This window comes from Hyla sarda, chromosome 7, assembly GCF_029499605.1.
Source record: "Hyla sarda isolate aHylSar1 chromosome 7, aHylSar1.hap1, whole genome shotgun sequence".
NCBI lineage: Eukaryota > Metazoa > Chordata > Amphibia > Anura > Hylidae > Hyla > Hyla sarda.
This window is the reverse complement of record NC_079195.1, coordinates 197,815,637-197,842,492: the sequence shown is the minus strand read 5'-3', so window position 1 is coordinate 197,842,492 and position 26,856 is coordinate 197,815,637. Positions and strand designations below refer to the sequence as shown.

Below are 26,856 nucleotides of genomic sequence, written 5' to 3'. Positions count from 1 at the left end.
GTTTGCCCACATTAGGTAGCATAGTTTCCCCACATTAGGTAGCATAGTTTCCCCTCAATAGGTAGCACAGATTCCCCACATTAGGTAACATAGTTTCCCCACATTAGGTAGCACAGATTCCCCACATTAGGTAACATAGTTTCCCCACATTAGGTAACATAGTTTCCCCACATTAGGTAGCATAGTTTGCCCACATTAGGTAGCACAGATTCCCCACATTAGGTAACATAGTTTCCCCACATTAGGTAGCATAGTTTCCCCACATTAGGTAGCATAGTTTCTCCACATTAGGTAGCACAGATTCCCCACATTAGGTAGCACAGATTCCCCACATTAGGTAACATAGTTTCCCCACATTAGGTAGCATAGATTCCTCACATTAGGTAGCCATAGCCCCCCCAAACACGCAGACAGACACAGACACACACAGAGACACACTTACCTGCCCTGCACAGCGCTTCTCCTCTCCGGCAGCGGCCTGACGAATGACGTCACTGACATCCTCCTGAGCGGGTCTGCAGAAGTACGTCACTTGTGCGACGTCCCTTGTCAGACCCCGGTCGGCCGGAGGCAGACTCACAGTCTAAAGTGCCCGCTGCACTATTATACCCCGCAGCTGCTTTAGAACAGTGAGCAACGGCGGCACCAATCCTACCATGAACCTACTAGGCACGAAAAAAAAAAAGGGGGCAGCAAAATGCCGCCCCTGAAAAGTGCCACCAGGGACTTATGGTCCCACCTTCCCATGGTAGGGCCCACCAGAGGCGGCTCTAGACTTTGTGAGGCCTTAGGCGAAACTTGAACATGAGGCCCTGCTTTATTTTCTGCTGAAATCACATGGTGGTCCGGCTGTGAGATGGTTATACTGTGACATCACTGTGTATTATCCCTGTACTGTGACATCACTGTGTATTATCTCTGTACTGTGCCATCACTCTGTGTATTATCCCTGTAATGTGACATCACTGTGTATTAACTCTGTACTGTGCCATCATTGTGTATTATCCCTGTACTGTGACATCACTGTGTATTATCTCTGTACTGTGCCATCACTCTGTGTATTAATCCTGTACTGTGACATCACTGTGTGTATTATCCCTGTACTGTGACATCACTGTGTATTATCCCTGTACTGTGACATCACTGTGTATTATCCCTGTACTATGACATCACTGTGGGTATTATCCCTGTACTGTGACATCACTGTGTATTATCTCTGTACTGTGCCATCACTCTGTGTATTATCCCTGTACTGTGACATCACTGTGTATTATCTCTGTACTGTGTCATCACTCTGTGTATTATCCCTGTACTATGACATCACTGTGTATATTATCCCTCCCTGTACTGTGACATCACTGTGTGTATTATCTCTGTACTGTGACATCACTGTGTATTATCCCTGTACTGTGACATCGCTGTGTGTATTATCTCTGTACTGTGACATCACTGTGTATTCTCCCTGTACTGTGACCTCACTGTGTATATTATCCCTGTACTGTGACATCACTGTGTATTATCCCTGTACTGTGACCTCACTGTGTATATTATCCCTGTACTGTAACATCACTGTGTGTATTATCCCTGTACTGTGACATCACTGTGTATATTATCCCTGTACTGTGATATCACTGTGTGTATTATCCCTGTACTGTGACCTCACTGTGTGTATTATCCCTGTACTGTGACATCACTGTGTATTATCCCTGTACTGTGACATCACTGTGTGTATTATCTCTGTACTGTGATATCACTGTGTGTATTATCCCTGTACTGTGACATCACTGTGTATTATCCCTGTACTGTGACATCACTCTGTATATTATCCCTGTACTGTGACATCACTCTGTATATTATCCCTGAACTGTGACATCACTGTGTATTATTCCTGTACTGTGACATCACTGTGTATTATTCCTGTACTGTGACATCACTGTGTATTATTCCTGTACTGTGACATCACTGTGTGTATTATCTCTGTAATGTGACATCACTGTGTATTAACTGTGTATTGCAACAGCTGGAGGCACCCTGGTTGGGAAACACTTATCTAATGGCTCTATGTGTGATATTGTCTGCGGAGCTGTGTATCTAATCCCCCTATAGATACACAGATACTGGTTGTTGAGTCCCTTTATCTAATGCTATAATGTGTGATACTGTATGCTATACTTGTGTAAGGAGATTACATGAGGAGGAGGTTTGTTACAGTGTGTCACTCCAGTAGTAAGGAGATTACATGAGGCGGAGGTTTGTTACAGTGTATCACCCCAGTAGTAAGGAGATTATATTAGGAGGAGGTTTGTTACAGTGTGTCACCCCAGTTCTAAGGAGATTACATGAGGAGGTTTGTTACAGTGTGTCACTCCAGTAGTAAGGAGATTTCATGAGGAGGAGGTTTGTTACTGTGTGTCACCCCAGTAGTAAGGAGATTAAATGAGGAGTGGGTTTGTTACAGTGTGTCACCCCAGTAGAAAGGAGATTACATTATGAGGAGGTTTGTTACAGTGTGTCACCCCAGTAGCAAGGAGATTACATGAGGAGGAGGTTTGTTACAGTGTGTCACCCCAGTAGTAAGGAGATTACATGAGAAGGACGTTTGTTACAGTCTGTCACCCCAGTAGTAAGGAGATTACATGAGGAGGAAGTTTGTTACAGTGTGTCACCCCAGTAGTAAGGAGATTACATGAGGAGGGGGTTTGTAACAGTGTGTCACCCCAGTAGTAAGGATATTACATAAGGAGGATGTTTGTTACAGTGTGTAACCCCAGTAGTAAGGAGATTATATGAGGAGGAGGTTTGTTAGAGTGTGTCACCCCAGTAGTAAGGAGATTACATGAGGAGGGGGTTTGTTACAGTGTGTCACTCCAGTAGTAAGGATATGACATTAGGAGGATGTTTGTTACAGTGTGTAACCCCAGTAGTAAGGAGATCACATGAGGAGTGGGTTTGTTACAGTGCGTCATCCCAGTAGTAAGGAGATTAAATGAGGAAGGGGTTTGTTACAGTGTGTCAGCCCAGTAGTAAGGTGGGGCGAGTAAAAGGGCGGAGCCAGTGGGCGGGGTCAAGGGGGCGGCAAAATTCACTTTCGCCTAGGGCGGCAAAAATCCTTGCACCAGCCCTGAGCGGGCTGCACAGGTGGCCCGCATAGGCCGCCTGGTGCCGACGATAAATACGGCCCTGGGTGGTCAGCTGCCTGGGAGAGGCACTTTGAGTTCCGGCCTGGCGCACTGCTGCGCTCAGACGTGAGGTCACGTCACCGTGGGGGTGACGTGACCGCACGTCTAAGCGCAGCAGCGCAACGTCGGAGTTCACTGTACCACCGATCAGTGCGCCCGCCACCCTAGCTGCTCTCTCTCTTGTGGAGAGCTATACTGCACCTAATGTGGGGGAACTATACTGCACCTAATGTGGGGGAACTATACTGCCAGCCTAATGTGGGGAAACTATACTGCACCTAATGTGGGGAGGGGGGGGACAGGACTATACTGCACCTAATGTGGGGGGAACTATACTGCACCTAATGTGGGGGGAACTATACTGCACCTAATGTGGGGGGGGAACTATACTGCACCTAATGTGAGGAACTATACTGCACCTAATGTGGGGAACTATACTGCACCTAATGTGGGGGACTATACTGCACCTAATGTGGGGGAACTATACTGCCAGCCTAATGTGGGGAATTATACTGCACCTAATGTGGGGGGGAACTATACTGCACCTAATGTGGGGGGAACTATACTGCACCTAATGTGGGGAACTATACTGCACCTAATGTGGGGAAACTAATATGCTTTAAAATGCATGATTTTACCTTTTATGAGCAAGAAAATGACCACGTGCTGGTATAATGACGCAACACTATGGGGCTGGTATGTAATTTTTTCCAGGGCTGGTTTTCACACCCAGTACGGCCCTGATGGAGGGCGTATGGATACGCCATTGCATCCCGGTACTTAAGGACGGAGGGCGCATTTCCGATCATTGCTGCTCGCTGGGCGGTGATCGGACCAGGATGACTGCTGAAATCATTCAGCAGGCATCCCGTGCCAATGCTCAGGGGGGTCCTGAGACCCTCCCATGTCGGCGCAATTCTCCAGTGAGCTCACACTGGCGATTTGCGGCTATTCCGGGTCATATGGGTCTACGGTGACCCAGAAAATAAGGGGAATCGGGGTTGTCCAAGACACCAGCGATCCCCCTGAAGGGATAGGAATGAGGTGGCAGGGGTTCAACCCCTCCTATCCCTGCTATTGGTCGTCTAGAAGGGGACCGGTGCCGAAGATCCACTTACCCATCGGCGGCGGCAGAGGCGACCATCGGCGCCAGAAGAGGACGGCGATGCGGCTCCCTGGATCCTACGGAAGTCGGCAAGTTGCCTAGCAACATCTGGAGGGCTACAGTTTGAGACCACTATATAGTGGTCTCTAAACTGTAGCCCTCCAGATGTTGCAAAACTACAACTCCCAGCATGCCCAGACAGCTGTTTGTGGGCATTCTGGGATTTGTAGTTTTGCAACAGCTGGAGGGCTACAGTTCGGAGATCACTGTGCAGTGGTCTCTAAACTGTGGCCCTCTAGATGTTGCCAAAGTGTAAATCCCAGCATGCCCAAACAGCTGTCTCAGCATGCTGGGAGTTGTAGTTGCGTACCTCCAGCTGTTGCATAACTACATCTCCAAGCATGCCCTTTGGGGATCAATACATGTTGGGAGTTGTAGTTTTGCAACAGCTGGAGGCACACTGATTGGAAAATACTGAGTTAGGTAACAGAACCTAACTGAAGGTTTTCCAACCAGTGTGCCTCCAGCCAGGACTGCCATCAGGGGGGTACAGCCAGTACCCCAGTAAGGGGCCCGAGCTCCCAAGGAGGCCCGGCCCCGCTGCACCCCCCTGCAGTGGCTGGAGGACACATACAGATCAGCCACTGTGTCAGCCTGTCAGAACTCAGGACCTGCGCACCGCAGCTACAGCTGCACACACAGGTCCTGCAGCTAACAGTGATACAGTGACCAGAGGTCCGGAGGATACAGAGTCTACTATATACTGTACAGACAGGACACTCACTGCTGCCTCTACTGTCTGCCTCCTCCTCACTGGTTCTGACTCCTCCTGCTGATGGCACACAGGAACAGGAGCTGCTCAGGGGAAGATCTGCTACACTGGGTGAGAGGAGAGCCTCATCATATTACTGTGCGAGGGAGGCTGAGAGTCCTGCTATGTGTGAGGAGGGGGCTGGATAGGGGGGCCTCTTATGTGGAGAGAAGGGGGCAGGGGGGACTGAGAGTCCTGCTATGTGTGAGGAGGGGGCTGGATAGGGGGGCCTCTTATGTGGAAAGAAGGGGGCAGGGGGGGGGCTGAGAGTCCTGCTATGTGTGAGGAGGGGGCTGGATAGGGGGGGCCTCTTATGTGGAGAGAAGGGGGGCAGGGGGGGCTGAGAGTCCTGCTATGTGTGAGGAGGGGGCTGGATAGGGGGGCCTCTTATGTGAAAAGAAGGGGGGCAGGGGAGGCTGAGAGTCCTGCTTTGTGTGAGGAGGGGGCTGGATAGGGGGGCCTCTTATGTGGAGAGAAGGGGGGCAGGGGAGGCTGAGAGTCCTGCTATGTGTGAGGAGGGGGCTGGATAGGGGGGCCTCTTATGTGGAAAGAAGGGGGCAGGGGGGGCTGAGAGTCCTGCTATGTGTGAGGAGGGGGCTGGATAGGGGGGCCTCTTATGTGTAGAGAAGGGGGCAGGGGGCTGAGAGTCCTGCTATGTGTGAAGAGGGGGCTGGATAGGGGGGCCTCTTATGTGGAAAGAAGGGGGCAGGGGAGGCTGAGAGTCCTGCTATGTATGAGGAGGGGGCTGGATAGGGGGTCCTCTTATGTGGAAAGAAGGGGGGCAGGGGGGGCTGAGAGTCCTGCTATGTGTGAGGAGGGGGCTGGATAGGGGGTCCTCTTATGAGAAAAGAAGGGGGGCAGGGGGGGGCTGAGAGTCCTGCTATGTGTGAGGAGGGGGCTGGATAGGGGGGGCCTCTTATGTGGAAAGAAGGGGGGCAGGGGGGCTGAGAGTCCTGCTATGTGTGAGGAGGGGGCTGGATAGGGGGTCCTCTTATGTGGAAAGAAGGGGGGGCAGGGGAGGCTGAGAGTCCTGCTATGTGTGAGGAGGGGGCTGGATAGGGGGTCCTCTTATGTGGAAAGAAGGGGGGAAGGGGGAGCTGAGAGTCCTGCTATGTGTGAGGAGGGGGCTGGATAGGGGGTCCTCTTATGTGGAAAGAAGGGGGGCAGGGGGAGCTGAGAGTCCTGCTATGTGTGAGGAGGGGGCTGGATAGGGGGGCCTCTTATGTGGAAAAAGGGGTCAGGGGGGGCTGAAAGTCCTGCTATGTGTGAGGAGGGGGCTGGATAGGGGGTCCTCTTATGTGGAAAGAAGGGGGCAGGGGGGGCTGAGAGTCCTGCTATGTGTGAGGAGGGGGCTGGATAGGGGGTCCTCTTATGTGGAAAGAAGGGGGGCAGGGGGAGCTGAGAGTCCTGCTATGTGTGAGGAGGGGGCTGGATAGGGGGTCCTCTTATGTGGAAAGAAGGGGTCAGGGGGGGCTGAGAATCCTGCTATGTGTTGGGGGGGTCTGGATAGGGGGTCCTCTTATGTGGAAAGAAGGGGGCAGGTGGGGCTGAGAGTCCTGCTATGTGTTGGGGGAGTCTGGATAGGGGGTCCTCTTATGTGGAAAGAAGGGGGCAGGTGGGGCTGAGAGTCCTGCTATGTGTTGGGGGGTTCTGGATAGGGGGTCCTCTTGTGTGGAAAGAAGGGGGCAGGTGGGGCTGAGAGTCCTGCTTTGTGTGAGGAGGGGGCTGGATAGGGGGTCCTCTTATGTGGAAAGAAGGGGGGCAGGGGGGACTGAGAGTCCTGCTTTGTGTGAGGAGGGGGCTGGATAGGGGGTCCTCTTATGTGGAAAGAAGGGGGCAGGGGGGGCTGAGAGTCCTGCTATGTATGAGGAGGGGGCTGGATAGGGGGTCCTCTTATGTGGAAAGAAGGGGGCAGGGGGGCTGAGAGTCCTGCTATGTATGAGGAGGGGGCTGGATAGGGGGGCCTCTTATGTGGAAAGAAGGGGGCAGGGGGGGCTGAGAGTCCTGCTATGTGTTGGGGGGGTCTGGATAGGGGGACCTATTATGTGGAAAGAAGGGGGCAGGGGGGCTGAGTCCTGCTATGTCTTGGGGGGGGCTGGATAGGGGGTCCTCTTATGTGGAAAGAAGGGGGGCAGGGGGGCTGAGAGTCCTGCTATGTGTGAGGAGGGGTCTGGATAGGGGGTCCTCTTATGTGGAGAGAAGGGGGGCAGGGGGGGCTTAGAATCCTGCTATGTGTTGGGGGGTCTGGATAGGGGGGGCCTGTTATGTGGAGAGAAGGGGGCAGAGGGGGCTGAGAATCCTGCTATGTGTTGGGGGGTCTGGATAGGGGGTGCCTCTTATGTGGAGAGAAGGGGGGCAGGGGGGGGCTCAGTCCTGCTATGTGTTGGGGGGGGCCTGGATAGGGGGGCCTATTATGTGGAAAGAAGGGGGGCAGGGGGGCTAAGAGTCCTGCTATGTGTTAGGGGGGGTCTGGATAGGGGGGCCTCTTATGTGGAAAGAAGGGGGGCAGGGGGGCTGAGAATCCTGCTATGTGTTGGGGGGGGGGGGGTCTGGATAGGGCGGCCTCTTATGTGGAGAGAATGGGGCAGGAGGGGCTGAGAGTCCTGCTATGTGTAAGGGGGAGGTGGTCTGGATAGGGGAGGCCTCTTATGTGGAGAGAAGGTGGGAAGGGGGGCTGAGAGTCCTGCTATGTGTAGGGGGGGGGGTCTGGATAGGGGGGGGGCCTCTTATGTGGAGAGAAGGTGGGAAGGGGGGCTGAGAGTCCTGCTATGTGTTTGGGGGGGGGGTCTGGATAGGGGGGGGCCTCTTATGTGGAGTGAAGGTGGGAAGGGGGGCTGAGAGTACTGCTATGTATTAGGGGGGGGGGGTTGGATAGGGGGGGGCCTCTTATGTGGAGAGAAGGGGGTCAGGGGGGGCTGAGAGTCCTGCTATGTGTTTGGGGGGGGGGTCTGGATAGGGGGGCCTCTTATGTGGAGAGAAGGTGGGAAGGGGGCTGAGAGTCCTGCTATGTGTTAGGTGGGGGGGGTCTGGATAGGGGGGGGGCCTGTTATGTGGAGAGAAGGGGGTCAGGGGGGATGAGAGTCCTGCTATGTGTTAGGGTGGGTCTGGATAGGGGGGCCTCTTATGTGGAGAGAAGGTGGGAAGGGGGGGCTGAGAGTCCTGCTATGTGTTAGGGGGGGGTCTGGATAGGGGGTCCTCTTATGTGGAGAGAAGGTGGGAAGGGGGGCTGAGAGTACTGCTATGTGTGAGGAGGGGTCTGGATAGGGGGTCCTCTTATGTGGAGAGAAGGGGGTCAGGGGGGCTGAGAATCCTGCTATGTGTTAGGGGGGGTCTGGATATGGGGGGGCCTGTTACGTGGAGAGAAGAGGGCAGAGGGGGCTGAGAATCCTGCTATGTGTTGGGGGGGTCTGGATAGGGGGTGCCTCTTATGTGGAGAGAAGGGGGGCAGGGGGGCTGAGTCCTGCTATGTGTTGGGGGGGGGGTCTGGATAGGGGGGCCTCTTATGTGGAAAGAAGGGGGCAGGGGGGCTGAGAGTCCTGCTATGTATGAGGTGGGGTCTGGATAGGGGGGCCTCTTATGTGGAAAGAAGGGGGGCAGGAGGGGCTTAGAGTCCTGCTATGTGTTGGGGGGGGTCTGGATAGGGGGGGCCTCTTATGTGGAGAGAATGGGGTAGGAGGGGCTGAGAGTCCTGCTATGTGTTGGGGGGGGGGTCTGGATAGGGGGGCCTCTTATGTGGAGAGAAGGTGGGAAGGGGGGCTGAGAGTATTGCTATGTATTAGGGGGAGTTGGATAGGGGGGGGCCTCTTATGTGGATAGAAGGGGGTCAGGGGGGGGCTGAGAATCCTGCTATGTGTTGGGGGGGTCTGAATAGGGGAGGCCTCTTATGTGGAGAGAAGGTGGGAAGGGGGGCTGAGAGTATTGCTATGTATTAGGGGGGGTCTGGATAGGGGGGTGCCTGTTATGTATAGAGAAGGGGGGCGGGGGGGGGGGGGGCTGAGAGTCCTGCTATGTGTTGGGGGGGTCTAGATAGTGGGGCCTGTTATGTGGAGAGAAGGGGGCAGGGGGGCTGAGAGTCCTGCTATGTGTGAGGTGGGGGGGAGGCTGGAGAAGGGAGACCTGCTGTTACTACTGTTTATTGTCTTTTAATTGGGGGACAATATGAATTACACTCAGGTCACCCAGGTGTTTCAGAGTAATCATAATTTATAAATTCTGCCGCTACCTGGGAACTATTCCTTGGGGTGGGTCTCAGGACTAGTTACTCAGGTCCCTGTGCAAAATATAACTGGGAAAATAGTGTAAAAACATTTTTAACAACCGCCTCTCAAAAACTGAAACATTGCGCTGATTATTTAAATAAAAAAATATATTTTTTAATCCTGGCTCCTAGATTCAACACAAATTTGTTAAAGGAGTGCTCTGCTACTTTACTCCTTATCCCCTATCCACAGGATAGGGGATTAGTGTCCGATCCAGAGGGGACCTGGCACAGTGCCCTGGCTCCCTTTGTACATGAAGCGGGGTTATCTACAGCGTTATGTATTTCTGACTCTTCCATAGAGATGAATGCGTTAGGAGAGCGACATGCAGGAATTCGGGAGGGGTTTCTGTGGTCGGACCCCTTGCAATCAGAAACGATCTATCTTGTGTATAGGGGATAAGAAGTAAAGTAGCAAAGTACCCCTTTAAGCCCTGTAGTATACAGAATTAGGTCAGTAACAGTATGATGGTAATATCTATGGTGATATTTCCTTTTTCCTTCCTTACTCATTGAACTCACGGGATCTTGTTTTTCTTGTCCTGTGTTTAAAACATTTTTTTATAGATGATGGGGAAGATAACAGGCATGCCCAGGAGACGGCCAAGGGGGCCCAGGCCTTGATCTGTGTGAAGGGCCCCAAAATGTCTGATAGCATCCCTGCCTCTAGCTGTTGCAAAAGTACAACTCCCCGCAAGCACCATCTGTCAGTGCATGCTGGGAGTTGTAGTTTTGAAACAGCTGGAGGTCTGTCCCCCCACCCCCATGTGAATGTACAGGGTACATTCACACTTGCGGGTTTACAGAGGGTTTCCTGCTTCAAGTTTTCAAATTTTCGAATTTTCCACCACAGCGCAAACTATTAGCGGGAAACTCACCATAAACCGCTGCCAGTGCGAATGTACCCAAAAAACACTAAACTACACTACACTAACAAATAATAAAGGGTAAAACAATACATATACACACCATTACACTGTCCCCTCAATAAAAATGAAAACGTATCGTATGGCAGTGTTTCCAAAATGGAGCCTCCAGCTGTTGTAAAACAACAACTCCCAGCATTTCCGGACAGCCACTGGAGGCACCCTGTTTGGGAATCACTGGCGGAGAATACCGCTATATCAACCCCTATGCAATCCCTAATTTAGTCCTCAAATACACATGGCACTCTCTCACTTCGGAGCCCTGTCGTATCTCAAGGAAACAGTTTAGGGCCACATATGGGGTATTTTCGTCTTGGGGAGAAATTGCAATACAAATTTTGTGGGTCTTTTTCTCCTTTTACCCCTTACGAAAAGGAAAAGTTGGGGTCTACACCAGCCTGTTAGTGTAAAAAAAATTTAAAAAATTACATTAACATGCTGGTGCTGCCATATACATTTATTTTCACAAGAGGTAAAAGGAAAAAAAAGACCCCAAAATTTGTAACGCAGTTTCTCCAGAGTACGGAAATACCCCATATGTGGGGGTAAAATGCTCTGCGGGTGCACAATATGGCTCAGGAGTGAGCGCACTGTGTACATTTGAAGCCTAAATTGGTGATTTGCACAGGGGTGGCTGATTTTACAGTGGTTCTGACATAAACGCAAAAAAATAAATACCCACATGTGATCCCATTTTGGAAACTACACCCCTCACAGTACGTAACAAGGGGTATAGTGAGCCTTAATAGGTGTCTGACGAATTTTCGTTAAAGTTGGATGGGAAAATGAAGAAAAAATTTTTTTTCACAAAAATGCTGGTTTTACCCAAAATTTTTCATTTTCACAAGGGAAAATAGGAAAAAAGCCCCCCAACATTTGTAACCCCATTTCTTCTGAGTAAGAACATACCCCATATGTGGATGCCAAGTGCTCTGCTGGCGCACTACAATGCTCAGAAGAGAAGGAGCGCCATTGTCCGGAATTGAAGGCTACATGTGTTTACAAAGCCCCCATAGTGCCAGAACAATGGACCGCCCCCCCCCCACATGTGACCCCATTTTGGAAACTACACCCCTCACGGAATTTTGTAAGGGGTGCAGTGAGCATTTATGCCCCACTGGTGTCTGACAGATTTTTGGAACAGTGGTCCATGAAAATGAAAATTGTAATTTTTCATTTGCCCAGCCCACTGTTCCAAAGATCTGTCAAACGCCAGTAGGGTGTAAATGCTCACTGCACCGCTTATTAAATTCTGTGAGGGGTGTATTTTCCAAAATGGGGTCACATGTGGGGGGGGGGGTTCACTGTTCTGGCACCACGGGGTGCTTTGTAAACGCACATGGGGTCAGAAATTTTGGGGGCATTTTCTCCTATTACCCCTTGTAAAAATTTAAAATTTGGGGGGAAAACTGCATTTTAGTGAAAAAATTATTTTTTTCATTGAGGGGTGTAGTTTCCAAAATAGTATGCCATGTGTTTATTTTTATTTTTTATTTTTTTTGCTGTTCTGGCACAATAGGGGATTCCTAAATGTGATATGCCCCCCAAAAACCATTTCAGCAAAGTTTGCTTTCCAAAATCCAAATGTGACTCCTTCTCTTCTGAGCATTGCAGTTCGCCCGCAGAGCATTTTACGTCCTAACATGAGGTATTTCCATACTCAGAAGATATAGGGTTACAAATATTGGGGGGTATTTTCTCCCATTACCCTTTGTAAGAATTGTAAATAAAAAAAAAAAAAACTGCACTTTAGTGAAAAAATTTTTTTTTTCATTTACACATCCGACTTTAACCCCTTCAGGACCAAGCCCATTTTGGCCTTAAGGACCAGAGCGTTTTTTGCACATCTGACCACTGTCACTTTAAACATTAATAACTCTGGAATGCTTTTAGTTATCATTCTGATTCCGAGATTGTTTTTTCGTGACATATTCTACTTTAACATGGGGGTAAATTTTTGTGGTAACTTGCATCCTTTCCTTGTGAAAAATCCTAAAATTTGATGAAAAATTTGAAAATTTTGCATTTTTCTAACTTTGAAGCTCTCTGCTTGTAAGGAAAATGTATATTACAAATAAAAAAATTTTTATTCACATATACAATATGTCTACTTTATGTCTGCATCATAAAAGTGACGAGTTTTTACTTTTGGAAGACACCAGAGGGCTTCAAAGTTCAGCAGCAATTTTCCAATTTTTCACAAAATTTTCAAACTCACTATTTTTCAGGGACCAGTTCAGGTTTGAAGTGGATTTGAAGGTCTTCATATTAGAAATACCCCACAAAAGACCCCATTATAAAAACTGCACCCCCAAAGTATTCAAAATCATCATTTTAACCCGTTAGGTGTTTCACAGGAATAGAAGCAAAGTGAAGGAGAAAATTCACAATCTTCATTTTTTACACTCGCATGTTCTTGTAGACCCAATTTTTGAATTTTTACAAGGGGTAAAAGGAGAAAATGTATACTTATGTTTGTAGCCCGATTTCTCTCGAGTAAGCACATACCTCATATGTCTATGTAAAGTGTTCGGCGGGCGCAGTAGAGGGCTCAGAAGGGAAAGAGCGATAAGGGGATTTTGGAGAGTACGTTTTTCTGAAATGGTTTTTGGGGGGCATGTTGCATTTAGGAAGCCCCTATGGTGCCAGAACAGCAAAAAACCCTCACATGGCATACCATTTTGGAAACTAGACCCCTTGAGGAACATAACAAGGAATAAAGTGAGCCTTAATACCCCACAGGTGTTTCACGACTTTTGCATATGTAAAAAAAAAAAAAAAATTTCCACTAAAATGTTTGTTTCCCCCCAAATTTCACATTTTTGCAAGGGTTAATAGCAGAAAATACCCCCCAAAATTTGTAACCCCATCTCTTCTGAGTATGGAGGTACCCCATAAGTTGACCTGAAGTGCACTATGGGCGAACTACAATGCTCAGAAGAGAAGGAGTCATATTTGGCTTTTTGAGAGCAAATTTTGCTCGGGGAGCATGTCGCATTTAGGAAGCCCCTAAGGTGCCAGAACAGCAAAAAAAAAAAACACATGGCATACCATTTTGGAAACTAGACCCCTTGAGGAACGTAACAAGGGGTACAGTGAGCATTTGCCCCCCACTGGTGTCTGACAGATCTTTGGAACAGTGGGCTGTACAAGTTTTCATTTTCACGGACCACTGTTCCAAAGATCCGTCAGACACCTGTGGGGGTAAATTCTCACTGCACCCCTCATTACATTCCGTGAGGGGTGTAGTTTCCGAAATGGGGTCACATGTGGGGTTTTGTTTTTTTTGCGTTTGTCAAAACTGCTGTAACAATCAGCCACCACTGTGCAAATCACCTCAAATGTACATGGTGCGCTCTCCCTTCTGGGCCTTGTTGTGCGCCCCCAGAACACTTTGCGCTCACATATAGGGTATTTCTGTAGTCGGGAGAAATTGCGTTACAAATTTTGGGGGGCTTTTTTCCCTTTTACCTCTTGTGAAAATGTAAAGTATAGGGCAACATCAGCATGTTAGTATAAAATTTTTTATTTTTTTACACTAACATTCTGATGTAGACCCCAACTTTTCCTTTTCATGAAGGATTAAAGAAGAAAAAGCCCCCCAAGCCTTGTAACGCAATTTCTCCCGAGTACAGCGATACCCCATATGTGGCCCTAAACTGTTGCCCTGAAATACGACAGGGCTCCAAAGTGAGAGCGCCATGTGCATTTGAGGCCTAAATTAGGGATTTGCATAGGGGTGGACATAGGGGTATTCTACGCCAGTGATTCCCAAACAGGGTGCCTCCAGCTGTTGCAAAACTCCCAGCATGCGTGGACAGTCAACGGCTGTCCAGCAATACTGGGAGTTGTTGTTTTTCAACAGCTGGAGGCTCTGCTTTGGAAACAGTGGTGTACCGGACATTCTTATTGGGGGAGGGGGGCTGTGTAGGGGTATGTGTATATGTAGTGTTTTTAACTTTTTATTTTATTTTGTTTTAGTGTAGTGTAGTGTTTTTAGGGTACAGTCACATCATGGGCGGGGGATTACAGCGAGTTTCCCAGCGCAAAATTTGCTGCATCTCAAGATGCGAGAAACCCACTGTAAAAGCCTCGCCCATGTGAATGTACCCTGTACATTCACAGGGGGGGGGGGGGGGGTGCACCAGCTGTTGCAAAACCACAACTCCCAGCATGCATGGTCTATTAGTGCATGCTGGGAGTTATAGTTTTGCAACAGCTGAAGGCACACAGGTTAGGAAACACTGAGTTAGAAACAGACAATGTTTCCCAACCAGTGTGTCTCCAGTTGTTGCAAAACTACAACTCCCAGCATGCCCAGACAGCTGAAAGGCATGCTGGGAGTTGTAGTTCGGCAACATCTGAAGGGCCAGATGTTGCTGAACTAAAACTCCCAGCATGCCTGGACAGTCAGTTCATACTGGGAGTTGTAGTTTTGCAACAGCTGGAAGAGCACAGATTGGAGACCATTATACAATGGTCTCCAAACTGGGGCCCTCCAGATGTTGCAAAACTACAACTCCCAGCATGCATGGTCTGTTAGTGCATGCTGGGAGTTATAGTTTTGCAACAGCTGGAGGCACACAGGTTAGGAAACACTGAGTTAGAAACAATGTTTCCCAACCAGTGTGTCTCCAGTTGTTGCAAAACTACAACTCCCAGCATGCCCAGACAGCTGAAGGGCATGCTGGGAGTTGTAGTTCGGCAACATCTGAAGGGCCAGATGTTGCTGAACTAAAACTCCCAGCATGCCTGGACAGTCAGTGCATGCTGGGAGTTGTAGTTTTGCAACAGCTGGAAGAGCACAGATTGGAGACCATTATACAATGGTCTCCAAACTGGGGCCCTCCAGATGTTGCAAAACTACAACTCCCAGCATGCCCAGACAGCCAAAGGCTGTCTAGGCATGCTGGGAGTTTTAGTTTTCAGACTCCTAGAAGCAGCAGTGAAGATCTTCACTGCTGCTTCTGAGGACTACATACTTACCTGCCGGTCCCGTCGCTGCTCGTCCACGTGGCCGGTCCTGCCGCTGCTCCTCGGTCCCGCCAGGTAAGGCCGCTGGTCCCCTGGTGTTCCCCCCCTATGCCGCAGGTCCCTGCGAGCCCCTGCAGCCATCGTCCCCCGTTCTGCCCGACTTCCAGGGGCGGGCAGTGCGGGGGATCTGAACTTTCACCCCAGATCACTGTGATTGGTCCACAGGGACCAATCACAGTGATCGCTGACCAGGACCATCAATGGATGGTCCTGGGGGGTGAAGCAGAAGTTGTCCCCTGCTGGAAACAGCGGGACTTCTGCCAGTTAACCAGTGCGATGCTGCGCATCGCCGGGTTAACTGAATGTCATTTATAAACGCCGGGATGCGCGAACGCACTGCACAACCCGGCGTTTATATATGCCATTCTGCGGGAAGGGTTTAAAGAAAAGTCGTCAAACACCTGTGGGGTGTTAAGGTTAACTGGACCCCTTGTTACATGCCTTGAGGGGTGTAGTTTCCAAAAGTGGGGTTTATTTTATTTTTATTTTTGCTGTTCTGGCACCATAGGGGCTTCCTAAATGTGACATGCCCCTCAAAAACCATTTCAGAAAAACTCACTCTCCAAAATCCCATTGTTGCTCCTTCCCTTCTGAGCCTTCTACTGTGCTTGCCGAGCACTTCACATACACATATGAGGTATTAATTGGGTTACAAATTTTGGGGGGATTTTTCTCCTATTACCCCTTGTGGTGGATGACTATGTGAGCTTCCTCTCTATTCATACAGGGTAAAAGAGACCTCCATTCTGGTCAGATCCCTACCAATAAGCTAGCTATTACCGATCCTGTGGACAGATGATCATTTAAAATATTGGAGTTTCCCCTTTAATCCTCTCCTGTGCCTCATAGTGATCCTTAGATAATATTAGAGGAACACTTTCCAAACTCTGTAACACCCTCTCTGGAAAATATTGGTAAATCCTGGGTGGTGGAAAACCCTAGAGATTACCCATTTTTAGAATCTGTCTATGGTGTAAAATAAAGACAACCATACAATGTTCATGGACAACTTTGCATTTATTATCTGAGACCTAGTAAAGAAGATTATTCAGCAAAGTCAATTGTCAACCTGTCTACATCTTATATAGAACTTATCCTTCTCCCATAACTAAGACTGGACACTCAAAAATAATTTATGTTGCTCGGCTTATAAAATAGGTCCTAATGGTGGTGAAGCCGTATCATGACATATATACTGTACATTAATGACTATGGACCTACAACCTAATGTATGTGGGTGATGACCACTTATTGGATGTAGCAGAACATTACAGGCCCTTAAAAGGCTTTATTATTCCTGCCATTACAGCAGGTACAATATCTGGTTATTCCTGCACCAGGATTATTTGGATTCCCCCACAACCACCCTTGTTATAACCTTTCAGCAGAGTCTATGGGCACCACTGCCAACCTATACAGCACATAAAAGTCACATCACTCTGCTCCATCTATTAATAAAACAGCACTACAAGAACCAGCCATGAATGTCTCCATTTTTTTGGACACTAGGCTATCACCATGATGCCCACATTACAGTGTATATGGATGCACAGGTGGACCACTTGCAGCAGGTGCCACCTGATGTTGCTATGACAACACGTCACCTGGACAACGGCTGTTGTTGTTGTTGTTTACCCACAACTGTCAGTTGGACCGAGCGGACGGACGTCTATAGGATCCCAAAGATGGCGGCTACTGGAGGAAGAGGAGATGGCGAGAAGGAGAGAGGAAAGAAGATGAAGAGAGAAGAGGAGGACGAGGAGGAGGAGAAGAGAGGAGATGAGAGGAAGAAGAAAGAGGTGAGCGAGGAGCTGAAGAGAGGAAAGAAGAGGAAGAGAGAAGAGAGCGAGGAGGTGGAGAAGGAGAGAGGAGCGAAGAGGAAGAGAGAAGAGGAGCGCGAGGAGGAGGAGAAGAGAGGAGATGAGAGGAAGAAGAAAGAGGTGAGCGAGGAGCTGAAGAGAGGAAAGAAGAGGAAGAGAGAAGAGAGCGAGGAGGTGGAGAAGAAGAGAGGAGCGAAGAGGAAGAGAGAAGAGGAGCACGAGGAGGAGGAGAAGAGAGAAGAGGAGAGGAAGAAGGAAGATGAGAGCAAGGAGGGGAAGAGAGGGAAGAAGAGGAAGAGAGAAGAGGAGATCGAAGAGGAGGAGAAGAGAGGGAAGAAGAGGAAGAGAGAGGAGGAAGAGAAGAGAGGAGAGGAGAGGAAGAAGGAAAAGGAGAGCGAGGAGGAGGAAAAGAAGAGGAGAGGAGAGGATGCCAGAGTATTGGAGGATGAGGAGCCAAGACCAGGCACCAGTCAGGCCCCCGGAACATCAAGCAAATACCCCAAATTTAACATCAAACACCTTACTGTCCATCAGGTATTGGGTAGGGGCAGCTTTGGAGTGGTAAGTTTATTTAAGTTTATTTTGATGTTCAATGGACAATCAATGTAATTTTATTTCATATGTATTTAATGTGCAGCTGAATGTAGGTTATTGCTTTCTGTTATCAGCCCTTATGCTCATGAGGATAGCTGTACATAATGGGGTGAATAACAGACAGTCCAGTAAATAACCAGCCCCCATGATCACTCCTATATATCACATATCTGCAGCACTAGAGACCTCCAGTAATGTTTATATCCCTGTGTGTGACAGATATCGGGCCCTTATATAACGCTGCACTGTAATAAGTCCCCATATTAGATCTGGTCTGCTAGAGATGGGTATTAGACTGTATTAGAGAGTAATCCCTATCTAATTTTCCTTAACTAGTTAGTTACCTTAATAATGATTTTTCTATGTCTGGTAAAATTATTGCCAGAATATAGATGTTGGTGATTTTCCTCCCCATAATATAGTTTTTGGGAGTAAAACTTTATTTTACTTAGCACCAGAGAGGGCAAAGCTATAGGGAGTACAGAGGTAATTATACCGGGGCCCTGGTGCCTAACGGGACCCCAAAGCACATCTGCCCTATAAGTGACCAGTATTATAATTGGCAGATGGGGCCCAGAAGCTACAAGTTACACCTCTGAGCACCAGTATATTCAACCACTGCCCTGTGGGATTTTCTGTTGTTTTTCTCTTCATTTATGTATTTTATGATGTATTGTTTACGTATATTTAATAAAATAATGTCTTTTTTTGAGATTGTTGTTGGGAAGTCTTCTTTGTTTCTGTAGAATTTAATGTTTAATGGTATAGTTTGTAGGACATTTATTGACAGAAATTTTGAAAATACATTGGGGGAGATTTAGTAAAACCTGTCTGGTGGAAAAGTTGCTGAGTTGCCCATAGCAACCAATCAGATCGCTTCTTTCATTTTTGAAAAGGCCTGTAAAAAATGAAAGAAGTGATCTGATTGGTTGCTATGGGCAACTCAGCAACTTTTCGTCTGGACAGGTTTTGATAAATCTCCCCATTGTTATTTATCTGCCTGGTTTTCTTATATATATATATATGAAAATGGCGCAGCGCTCAAAAATTGTAGAAATGTAGAAAATACTGTGAATTTATTCCTTCATGTCCAACAAAAGGCTTTTTTTGTTGGACATGAAGGAATAAATTCACAGTTTTTTCTACATTTGTACAATTTTGGAGCGCTGCGCCATTTTCTTCTATTGCATGGACTGTGATCTGCTCGGGGGGCGCTGGCACTGTGCACTTTTGGTTCAGTAGTGCAGCATTGACTGAGTAAATATATATATATATATACTTTTCTTTTTTTTCTGTTTTCCTTAGGGGAGATTGATAAAAACCTGTGCAGAGATAAGGTTGCCCAGTTGCCCATAGCAACCAATCAGATCGTTTTTTATTTTATTTTCAAAGGCCTTTTCAAAATGAAAGAAGTGATATGATTGGTTGCTATGGGCAACTACATTCTGCAGTTTTGTGTGAAATACTCTGAAATAGTTGTGTGAAAAGTTAGGATTTTTTTTTATTCCAGATTCTTTACTTGTAAGAAAGATATAGGATTATATATATAATTTATGCCACATACATTAGGTATTTATGTGCATCTATGTCTATCTTTTGTTGGCATCATTTGTTAAATGTTATTTTACTTTTTTAGGACGTTAACGGGGTTTAGAAATTTGGCAACAATTTTCTAAATTTTATATTTTTAGAGACCAATTCAGTTGAGAAGTGGATCTGAGGGGCCTACGTGTTAGAACCCACTCATTATATGAACTGTACCCCTCAAAGTAATAAAAATGACTATTAGCCGTGAAGTCATGATACTCCGGCCCCTGTATCGCCAGTCATTACGCACACAGCGAGTTTGCTCTGTGCAGTGATGACAGCGGGGTGCCACAGCCGAGATCGCGGGTGTCCCCAGCGGCGGGACCCCCTCGATCAGACATCTTATTCCATATCCTTTGGATAGAGGATAAGATGTCTAGGGTAGGAGTACCCCTTTAAGTACCAGGGCACCAAGATGTATATTTACCTCTAATGGGAGAGATTTATTAAAACCTGTGCAGAGGATAAGTTGACCAGTTGCCCATAGCAACCAATCAGATTGCTTCTTTATTTTTTTTGAAAATGAAAGCAGCGATCTGATTGGTTGCTATGGGCAACTGCTCCACTTTTCCTCTGCACAGGTCTTTATACATCTCCCCCAATGTTCTTAAGGGGTTATCATTCTGATAATACACTGTAACAAAAACCTCCTTATGTCCCTATCATCATGATAACACACTGTAAGAAACCTCCCCATGTAATCACCTTACTACTGGGGTGACACACTGTAACAAACCTCCTCCTCATGTAATCTACTTACTACTGGGGGGACACACTGTAACAAACCTCCTCCTCATGTAATATCCTTACTACTTGGGTGACACACTGTAACAAACCTCCTCCTCATGTAATCTCCTTACTACTGGTGTGACACACTGTAACAAAACTCCTCCTCATGTAATTACCTTACTACTGGGGTGACACACTGTAACAAACCTCCTCCTCATGTAATCTTCTTACTACTGGGGTGACACACTGTAACAAAACTTCTCCTCATGTCATCTCCTTACTACTGGAGTGACACACTGTAACAAACCCCCTCCTCATGCAATCTCCTTACTACTGGGGTGACACACTGTAACAAGCCTCCTCCTCATGTAATCTCCTTACTACTTGGGTGACACACTGTAAAAAAACTCCTCCTCATGTAATCTCTTTACTACTGGGGTGACACACTGTAACAAACCCCCTCCTCATGTAATCTCATTACTACTGGGGTGACACACTGTAACAAACCTCCTCCTCGTGTAATCTCCTTACTACTGGGGTGACACACTGAAACAATCCCTCTCCTCATGTAATCTCCTTACTACTGGGGTGACACACTGTAACAAACCTCCTCATCATGCAATATCCTTACTACTGGGATGACACACTGTAACAAACCTCCTCCTCATGTAACCTCCTTAATACTTGGGTGACACACTTTAACAAACCTCCTCATGTAATCTCCTTACTACTGGGGTGACACACTGTAACCAACCCTCTCCTCATGTAATCTCCTTACTACTGGGGTGACACACTGTAACAAACCTCCTTCTTATGTAATCTCCTTACTACTGGGGTGACACACTGTAACCAACCCTCTCCTCATGTAATCTCCTTACTACTGGGGTGACACACTGTAACAAACCTCCTCCTCATGTAATCTCCTTACTACTGGGGTGACACACTGTAACAAACCTTCTCCTCATGTAATCTCTTTACTACTGTGGTGACACACAGTAACAAACCTCCTCCTCATGTAACCTCCTTACTACTTGGGTGACACACTGTAACAAACCTCCTCATCATGTAATCTCCTTACTACTGGGGTGACACACTGTAACAAACCTCCTCCTCATGTAATATCCTTACTACTGGGATGACACACTGTAACAAACCTCCTCATCATGTAATCTCCTTACTACTGGGGTGACACTGTAACAAATCTACTCCCCATGTAATATCCTTACTACTGGGATGACACACTGTAACAAACCCTCTCCCCATGTAACTTCCTTACTACTGGGGTGACACACTGTAACAAACCTCCTTCTCATGTAATCTCCTCACAACTAGGGTGACACACTGTAACAAACCTCCTCATCATGTAATCTACTTACTACTGGGGTGACATACTGTAACAAACCTCCTCCTCATGTAATCTCCTTACTACTGGGGTGACACGCTGTAACAAATCTCCTTCCATTTAATCTCTTTACTCCAGGGGTGAAATACTGTAACAAACCTCCACCTCATGTAATCTCCTTACTACTGGGGTGACACACTGTAACAAATCTCCTTCCATGTAATTACCTTACTGGGCTGACATGTGACCTCTCCTCCAGCTCAGCCCCGCCTCCTCTACAGCATCACACAGGTCCTTCAACCACAATCTTTTCTCTCCTCCACAGCTAAGCTCCGCCCCCACACGTGATGATGACATCATCACAGGTCCTACACCTTCAGCATCTAGCAGTCCGGGCCAGGGGAGGAGACGGAGGGAGAGTAAGAACAGAGAGGTCGGTCCTGCAGGACTAATGTAACAGGGACGGCGTTCCTCCTGTGGAAAAAACAAAGGAACGCCATTCCTGCACGTTCCTGCAGGACTCGAGCCCTGTTTGTTTCACAGAAATTAAATCAAAGTGGAAGTGGAATTTAAAAAAAAGTGACTTAACGCTGTAGGGCGTACATTTATGCTAGGTTGGAGATTCCATAGATTTTCTCGTTGTAATGACTCTGTAAATTAACCTATATGGTATTGGAAATACATAATATTTCCCATAGTCTTTCATTTGCTCAATTGCTCCCTTTGCTTTCTTTCAGGTGGGCCTGGCATCAGTCCCCGGCCGAAACAACTACGTCGCCATCAAAGGTATCACCAAAACAGCGGACAATGCAGCAATCCTACAGAGAGAGCGACGGATACTCCTGCTGGCCCGAGACTGCCCGTTCCTGTGTCACCTGTATGCTGCACAGCAGTCTCAGGACCATGCCTTCTTCATCACCGAGTACCTGTCCGGCGGCAGCTTGGAGGCTTTACTCAGAGTGTACAGCAGTCTAAACATCGAAATAGTAAGATTCTTCACAGCAGAGATTGCATGTGGCCTCCATTTCCTTCACAGACAGAACATCGTCCACCGGTAAGTATAACTTCCTTGTCATGTTGTGAATAAGGAATAGGAAAGAGGCCTCCAATACCAGAGAAGATCCAGCACTCAGGTTTGGGTTAAAAATCTTCCAGCTTTATTTTGAATATATTGAAATGTCCAGTGGGCTACAGATTATATAAAAACCAACGCGATTCGCTGATGTCTTTTTCAAGGCTTAAAGGGGCACTGTCATTTTAAAAAACGTTTTATATTTTGTAGTACTACTGATAAAATGACTTTTATTAAAAATACATTTAATTAAAAACATTAAAATTTTACTAAAAAATTAAAATAGCCGCCACTAGAGGTCATCTATCTTTATGCAGACAGACTACTCTGTATTTTGCAGCATACTAAATACCATAAAGCATGTTGGTATCCAGTATAGGAGATCACTGCTGCACCACTGCAGCCTTCAGCTGTTCTGAAACTACAACTCCCATGATCGAATTTGTAGTTTTGCAACAGCTGAAGGCACCACTGCTCTAACACAGTGCTTTACAAACACTAAAGCTCCAGCTGTTGTAAAACAACGACTCCCAGCATGCTTGAACAGCCAAAGCTTTTTCTGACTCCTGAATGACAAAGAGGCTGATCATACATTCATGAGTATGTGAAAGCTGAATGACGCATATACTGACAGCTATGTTGATTAGCATCCAGCTTTACTAGGAACAGATAGAACATATGTGCATAAAAACTACTGTGCTTTTATCATTGAAATCCTTGCACTAATTTATAAAGATCTATTTTTATATTTACAGATTTAATATTTTATATACTCACCATAATGTCTTAGGAATACTGCAGGCAAACTCCAATAATCTTCCTCTCTGTGTAACATGTACAGCATGAAACCAGAGAGGAAAGGGTTACAGGAGGGCAGTGTTTTGCAGACTGCCAGGCTGCTCCCAGACTCAGAGCAGATGACTTATCCACAGTGAGAGAGAGAGACGCCCCTTCCCCAAGGCAAGAAGACAAAGCAAGTGAGCAAGATATGAATGCTACTTGTTAGGGATATATAGGTCCTAGACCCATAACATTTATATATGTTTATTATCAGGATTAGGTACTGAGTAACATTTTTTATTTTTTTGGCACAATGACAGGTACGTTTTAAAGTAATGGCCCTCGACACGATATAAATAGTATATAAGAAAAAAGAAAAACCTTTTTGTTTGTGCACCTGTATAATCACCAACACTTTCAAAGATACAAAAAAATAACTCCTTATTGACTAACATCATTTTGCAAGGGGTGTACACAATAAAGATAAACAATAGATAAGTATAATATAATGGGATACCATGATATTAATAATCATTTAAATGATAATAATAGTATACATAGATAACATAAATCCCACCATATAAACTAATGTTATAAATCCTGTAGTATAGTGGCAGGAGTAAAAAGGCAGCACACAAGAGAGATCCAGCGAGGGGGTTTAATAGAAATACATTATGTCACGCCCCCCTCCCACAGACTTGCATTGTGGGGGCGGGGTGGGGCATCACATGGGGGCGGAGTTGGGACATTACAATACTCCGGCCCCATAGTCGTGAGCCAGCAGACTCAGAGGCTGCAGCGCTACATGCAGCTCCCACAGGTGCATGCGAGATGGGACCCCCACAGCGGTGGGACCCCCGCGATCAGACATCTTATCCCCTATTCTTTGGATATGGGATAAGATGTCTTAGGGCCGGAGTACTAGTTTAAGACCATTGGGAATTCTAGTATCCATTTTTAATATCCACAAGACCTCCCTTGGACATCCCATTAACCGGTTACATCTAAGTGGTGAGCTGTAAAAAATCATTTTTCCTTCTTTATTGTAAATAATCCACCCAACTTTCCATCAGTGAATTTTGAATAATTTTACTATTGTTTTTTATTTATCAATCTTTCTTCTTCTTTAATTGCAGAGATATCAAGCCAGATAACATCATGCTGGATCGAGATGGACACATCTGCATCATAGACCTCGGACTTGCCCAAGATGGCGTCACCTCCTCCAACAAGATCCAAGAAGTGACGGGCACATTACTTTACATGGCCCCAGAGGTGCTCCAGAGGAAGAGTTACCATGCAGCGGTTGACTGGTGGAGCCTGGGGATTGTTGTATCCCGGATGTCAGCAGGACGTTCCCCATTCTACTTTGGCTGCGACAGAGAAATGGCTCGCGATTCCATCACCAGAGAGAAGCCTAATATTCCATCTTGGCTCCCTGCTGACCTGAAACATCTCATCAAACAACTGCTGCACAAGAATCCTGAGAAGCGGCTGGGTGTGAACAGGAACATCAGAGACCATCCATTCTTCACCACCATCAACTGGGAGGAACTGGAGCAGAAGAGAGCACAGCCGCCATTTACACCATCCGAGGCAGCTCTGAAGAAGGGAGACCTGCGGTGGTCAGAGGTAGAGACAGCTCTTCACCCCTTGGAAGGATTCTCTTTCATAGCTCCAAGCTGGGAATGGTAAGATCAGCCCACGGCCCAGAGCTCTGTACCATCTGAGTGCTGCACCCAGGAGCGGCCTGTGCTTGTAACACCTCAGCACAGACCTGGTAAGTATCACACATCATCACACATACATTAGGATCACACACATACAGGTAGATAGAAATATACACACAGGTACATATATAGATAGTATAGACACATACACACACACACAACAGATAGGGGTAGATATCGGCTCTGATCCTGGGACTTGTTCCGATCGCCATATTTGGGGTCAGGAAGGAATTTTTCCCCTTTGAGGACAATTGGCTTATTCCTCAAGGTTTTTTTTGCCTTCCTTGGGATCATCTCAGCCATAAATAGGTCAAGTATGATAAATCTTTAATTTATTACTAAATATTCCCAGAAATAAAATAATATAAAAATAAATTATAAAAAAAAAAGGTATAGCATATAAAGTATTTATAACATATAGTTTTCCATACTAGATAGGTCAGGTACTGGCTTTTGATCCTGGGACTTGTTCCGATCGCCATATTTGGGGTCAGGAAGAAACTTTCCCCCCTTACATAAGGATAATTGGCTCTTTCCTCAAGGGGGTTTTCGTCTTCCTTTGGATCAACACAGTATATAAAAATGCTTTACCTATACATTTATATTTCACACATAGCAAAATAGAACATAACACACATTTCTATGCCTCGCAGTATCCCCAGTATACCCTTCCTATAAATAAAAAGTCCTTTTTTCCTTTTACATCATTGTGTCTGTGTCTTTATTTTCATTGGATGGTCATGTATTGTTTTAATAAACCTCTTTGAGAAGACCCCCCCACCCCCGAAAAAGAATAAAAATTGTATTTAACCCCTTAACGACCAAGGACGTATATTTACATCCTTGGCCGGCTCCCGCGATATAATGCGGGGTCACCACATGATGACCCCGCGTCATATCGGGTCGGTCCCGGCATGTATCTGATGCCGGGAACCGGTGCTAATAGCGCGCGGCAGCGATCGCTATTAAACCTGCCCGGCTGCTCAGCGGGGCTGATTGGGACCACCGCAGTGATAATGCGGTGTCCCGATCAGCTGGGACAAGAGCGGAGGTCCTCTTACCTGCCTCCGGCGTGTCCCCTCTGCGATTGATTGCTCCAAGACTGAGATTCAGGCTTGAGCAATCGACCACCGATAACCCTGATCACTGCAAAGCTATGGCTTTGCAGGGATCAGTGTAAAAGATCAGTGTGTGCAGTGTTATAGGTCCCTATGGAAGCTATAACACTGCAAAAAAAAAAGTGTAAAAAAAAAAGTTAATAAATGCAATTTATCCCTTTCCTTAATAAAAATTCAAATCACCCCCCTTTTCCCATAAAAAAAAAAACACTATGTAAACAAAAATAAATATAAACATATGTGGTATCGCCGCATGCATAAATGTCCGAACTATAAAAATATATAATTAATTAAACCGAACGGTCAATGGTGTACACACAAAAAAATTCCAAAGTCCAAAATAACTTATTTTTGGTCGCTTTTTATATCATGAAAAAATGAACAAAAAGCGATCAAAAAGTCCGATCAATACAAAAATGATACCGCTAAAAACTTCAGATCATGGCACAAAAAAATGAGCCCTCATACCGCCCCATACGCAGAAAAATAAAAAAGGTATAGGGGTCAGAAGATGACAATTTTAAACATAATGTTTCCAGTGGAGTACCCCTTTAAATCTCCACACGCCAGAAATGGAGAGAACTTACCCCTTTTGCCTAGGTGACAGGCCTCTCACCAGGCAATTCAGAATACCTTTACCTACCTCTAGGGATATGAACAGACATTGTGGGGGGCAGGTCCTTAAGTGCACTTTTTCCAGTGGTGTAACAATAAATTTGGGGACCTCCTTGTAAGAAATACTGAGAGGTCCCTTAAGCTCCTCCCCCACCA

The 26,856-nt window shown here is 46.6% G+C and overlaps 1 protein-coding gene across 3 annotated transcripts; it reads left to right on the top strand.

Moving 5' to 3' along the window:
- The first annotated feature begins 16,930 nt into the window (after positions 1-16,930).
- On the top strand, positions 16,931-25,663 carry LOC130283001 (protein kinase C delta type-like). Of its 3 annotated transcripts, none has more exons than XM_056532088.1 (3): positions 16,931-17,112; positions 22,123-22,439; positions 24,374-25,663. In XM_056532088.1, the coding sequence occupies exons 1-3, from the start codon at positions 16,999-17,001 to the stop codon at positions 24,930-24,932; spliced, it is 990 nt and encodes a 329-aa protein (XP_056388063.1). In that variant the 5' UTR covers positions 16,931-16,998; the 3' UTR covers positions 24,933-25,663. The 3 variants fall into 3 exon arrangements, with proteins under 3 accessions (XP_056388063.1, XP_056388062.1, XP_056388064.1); XM_056532087.1 differs by having other exon boundaries at positions 16,931-17,253; XM_056532089.1 differs by lacking the exon at positions 16,931-17,112 and adding an exon at positions 19,902-21,804.
- Positions 25,664-26,856: the final 1,193 nt, after the last annotated feature.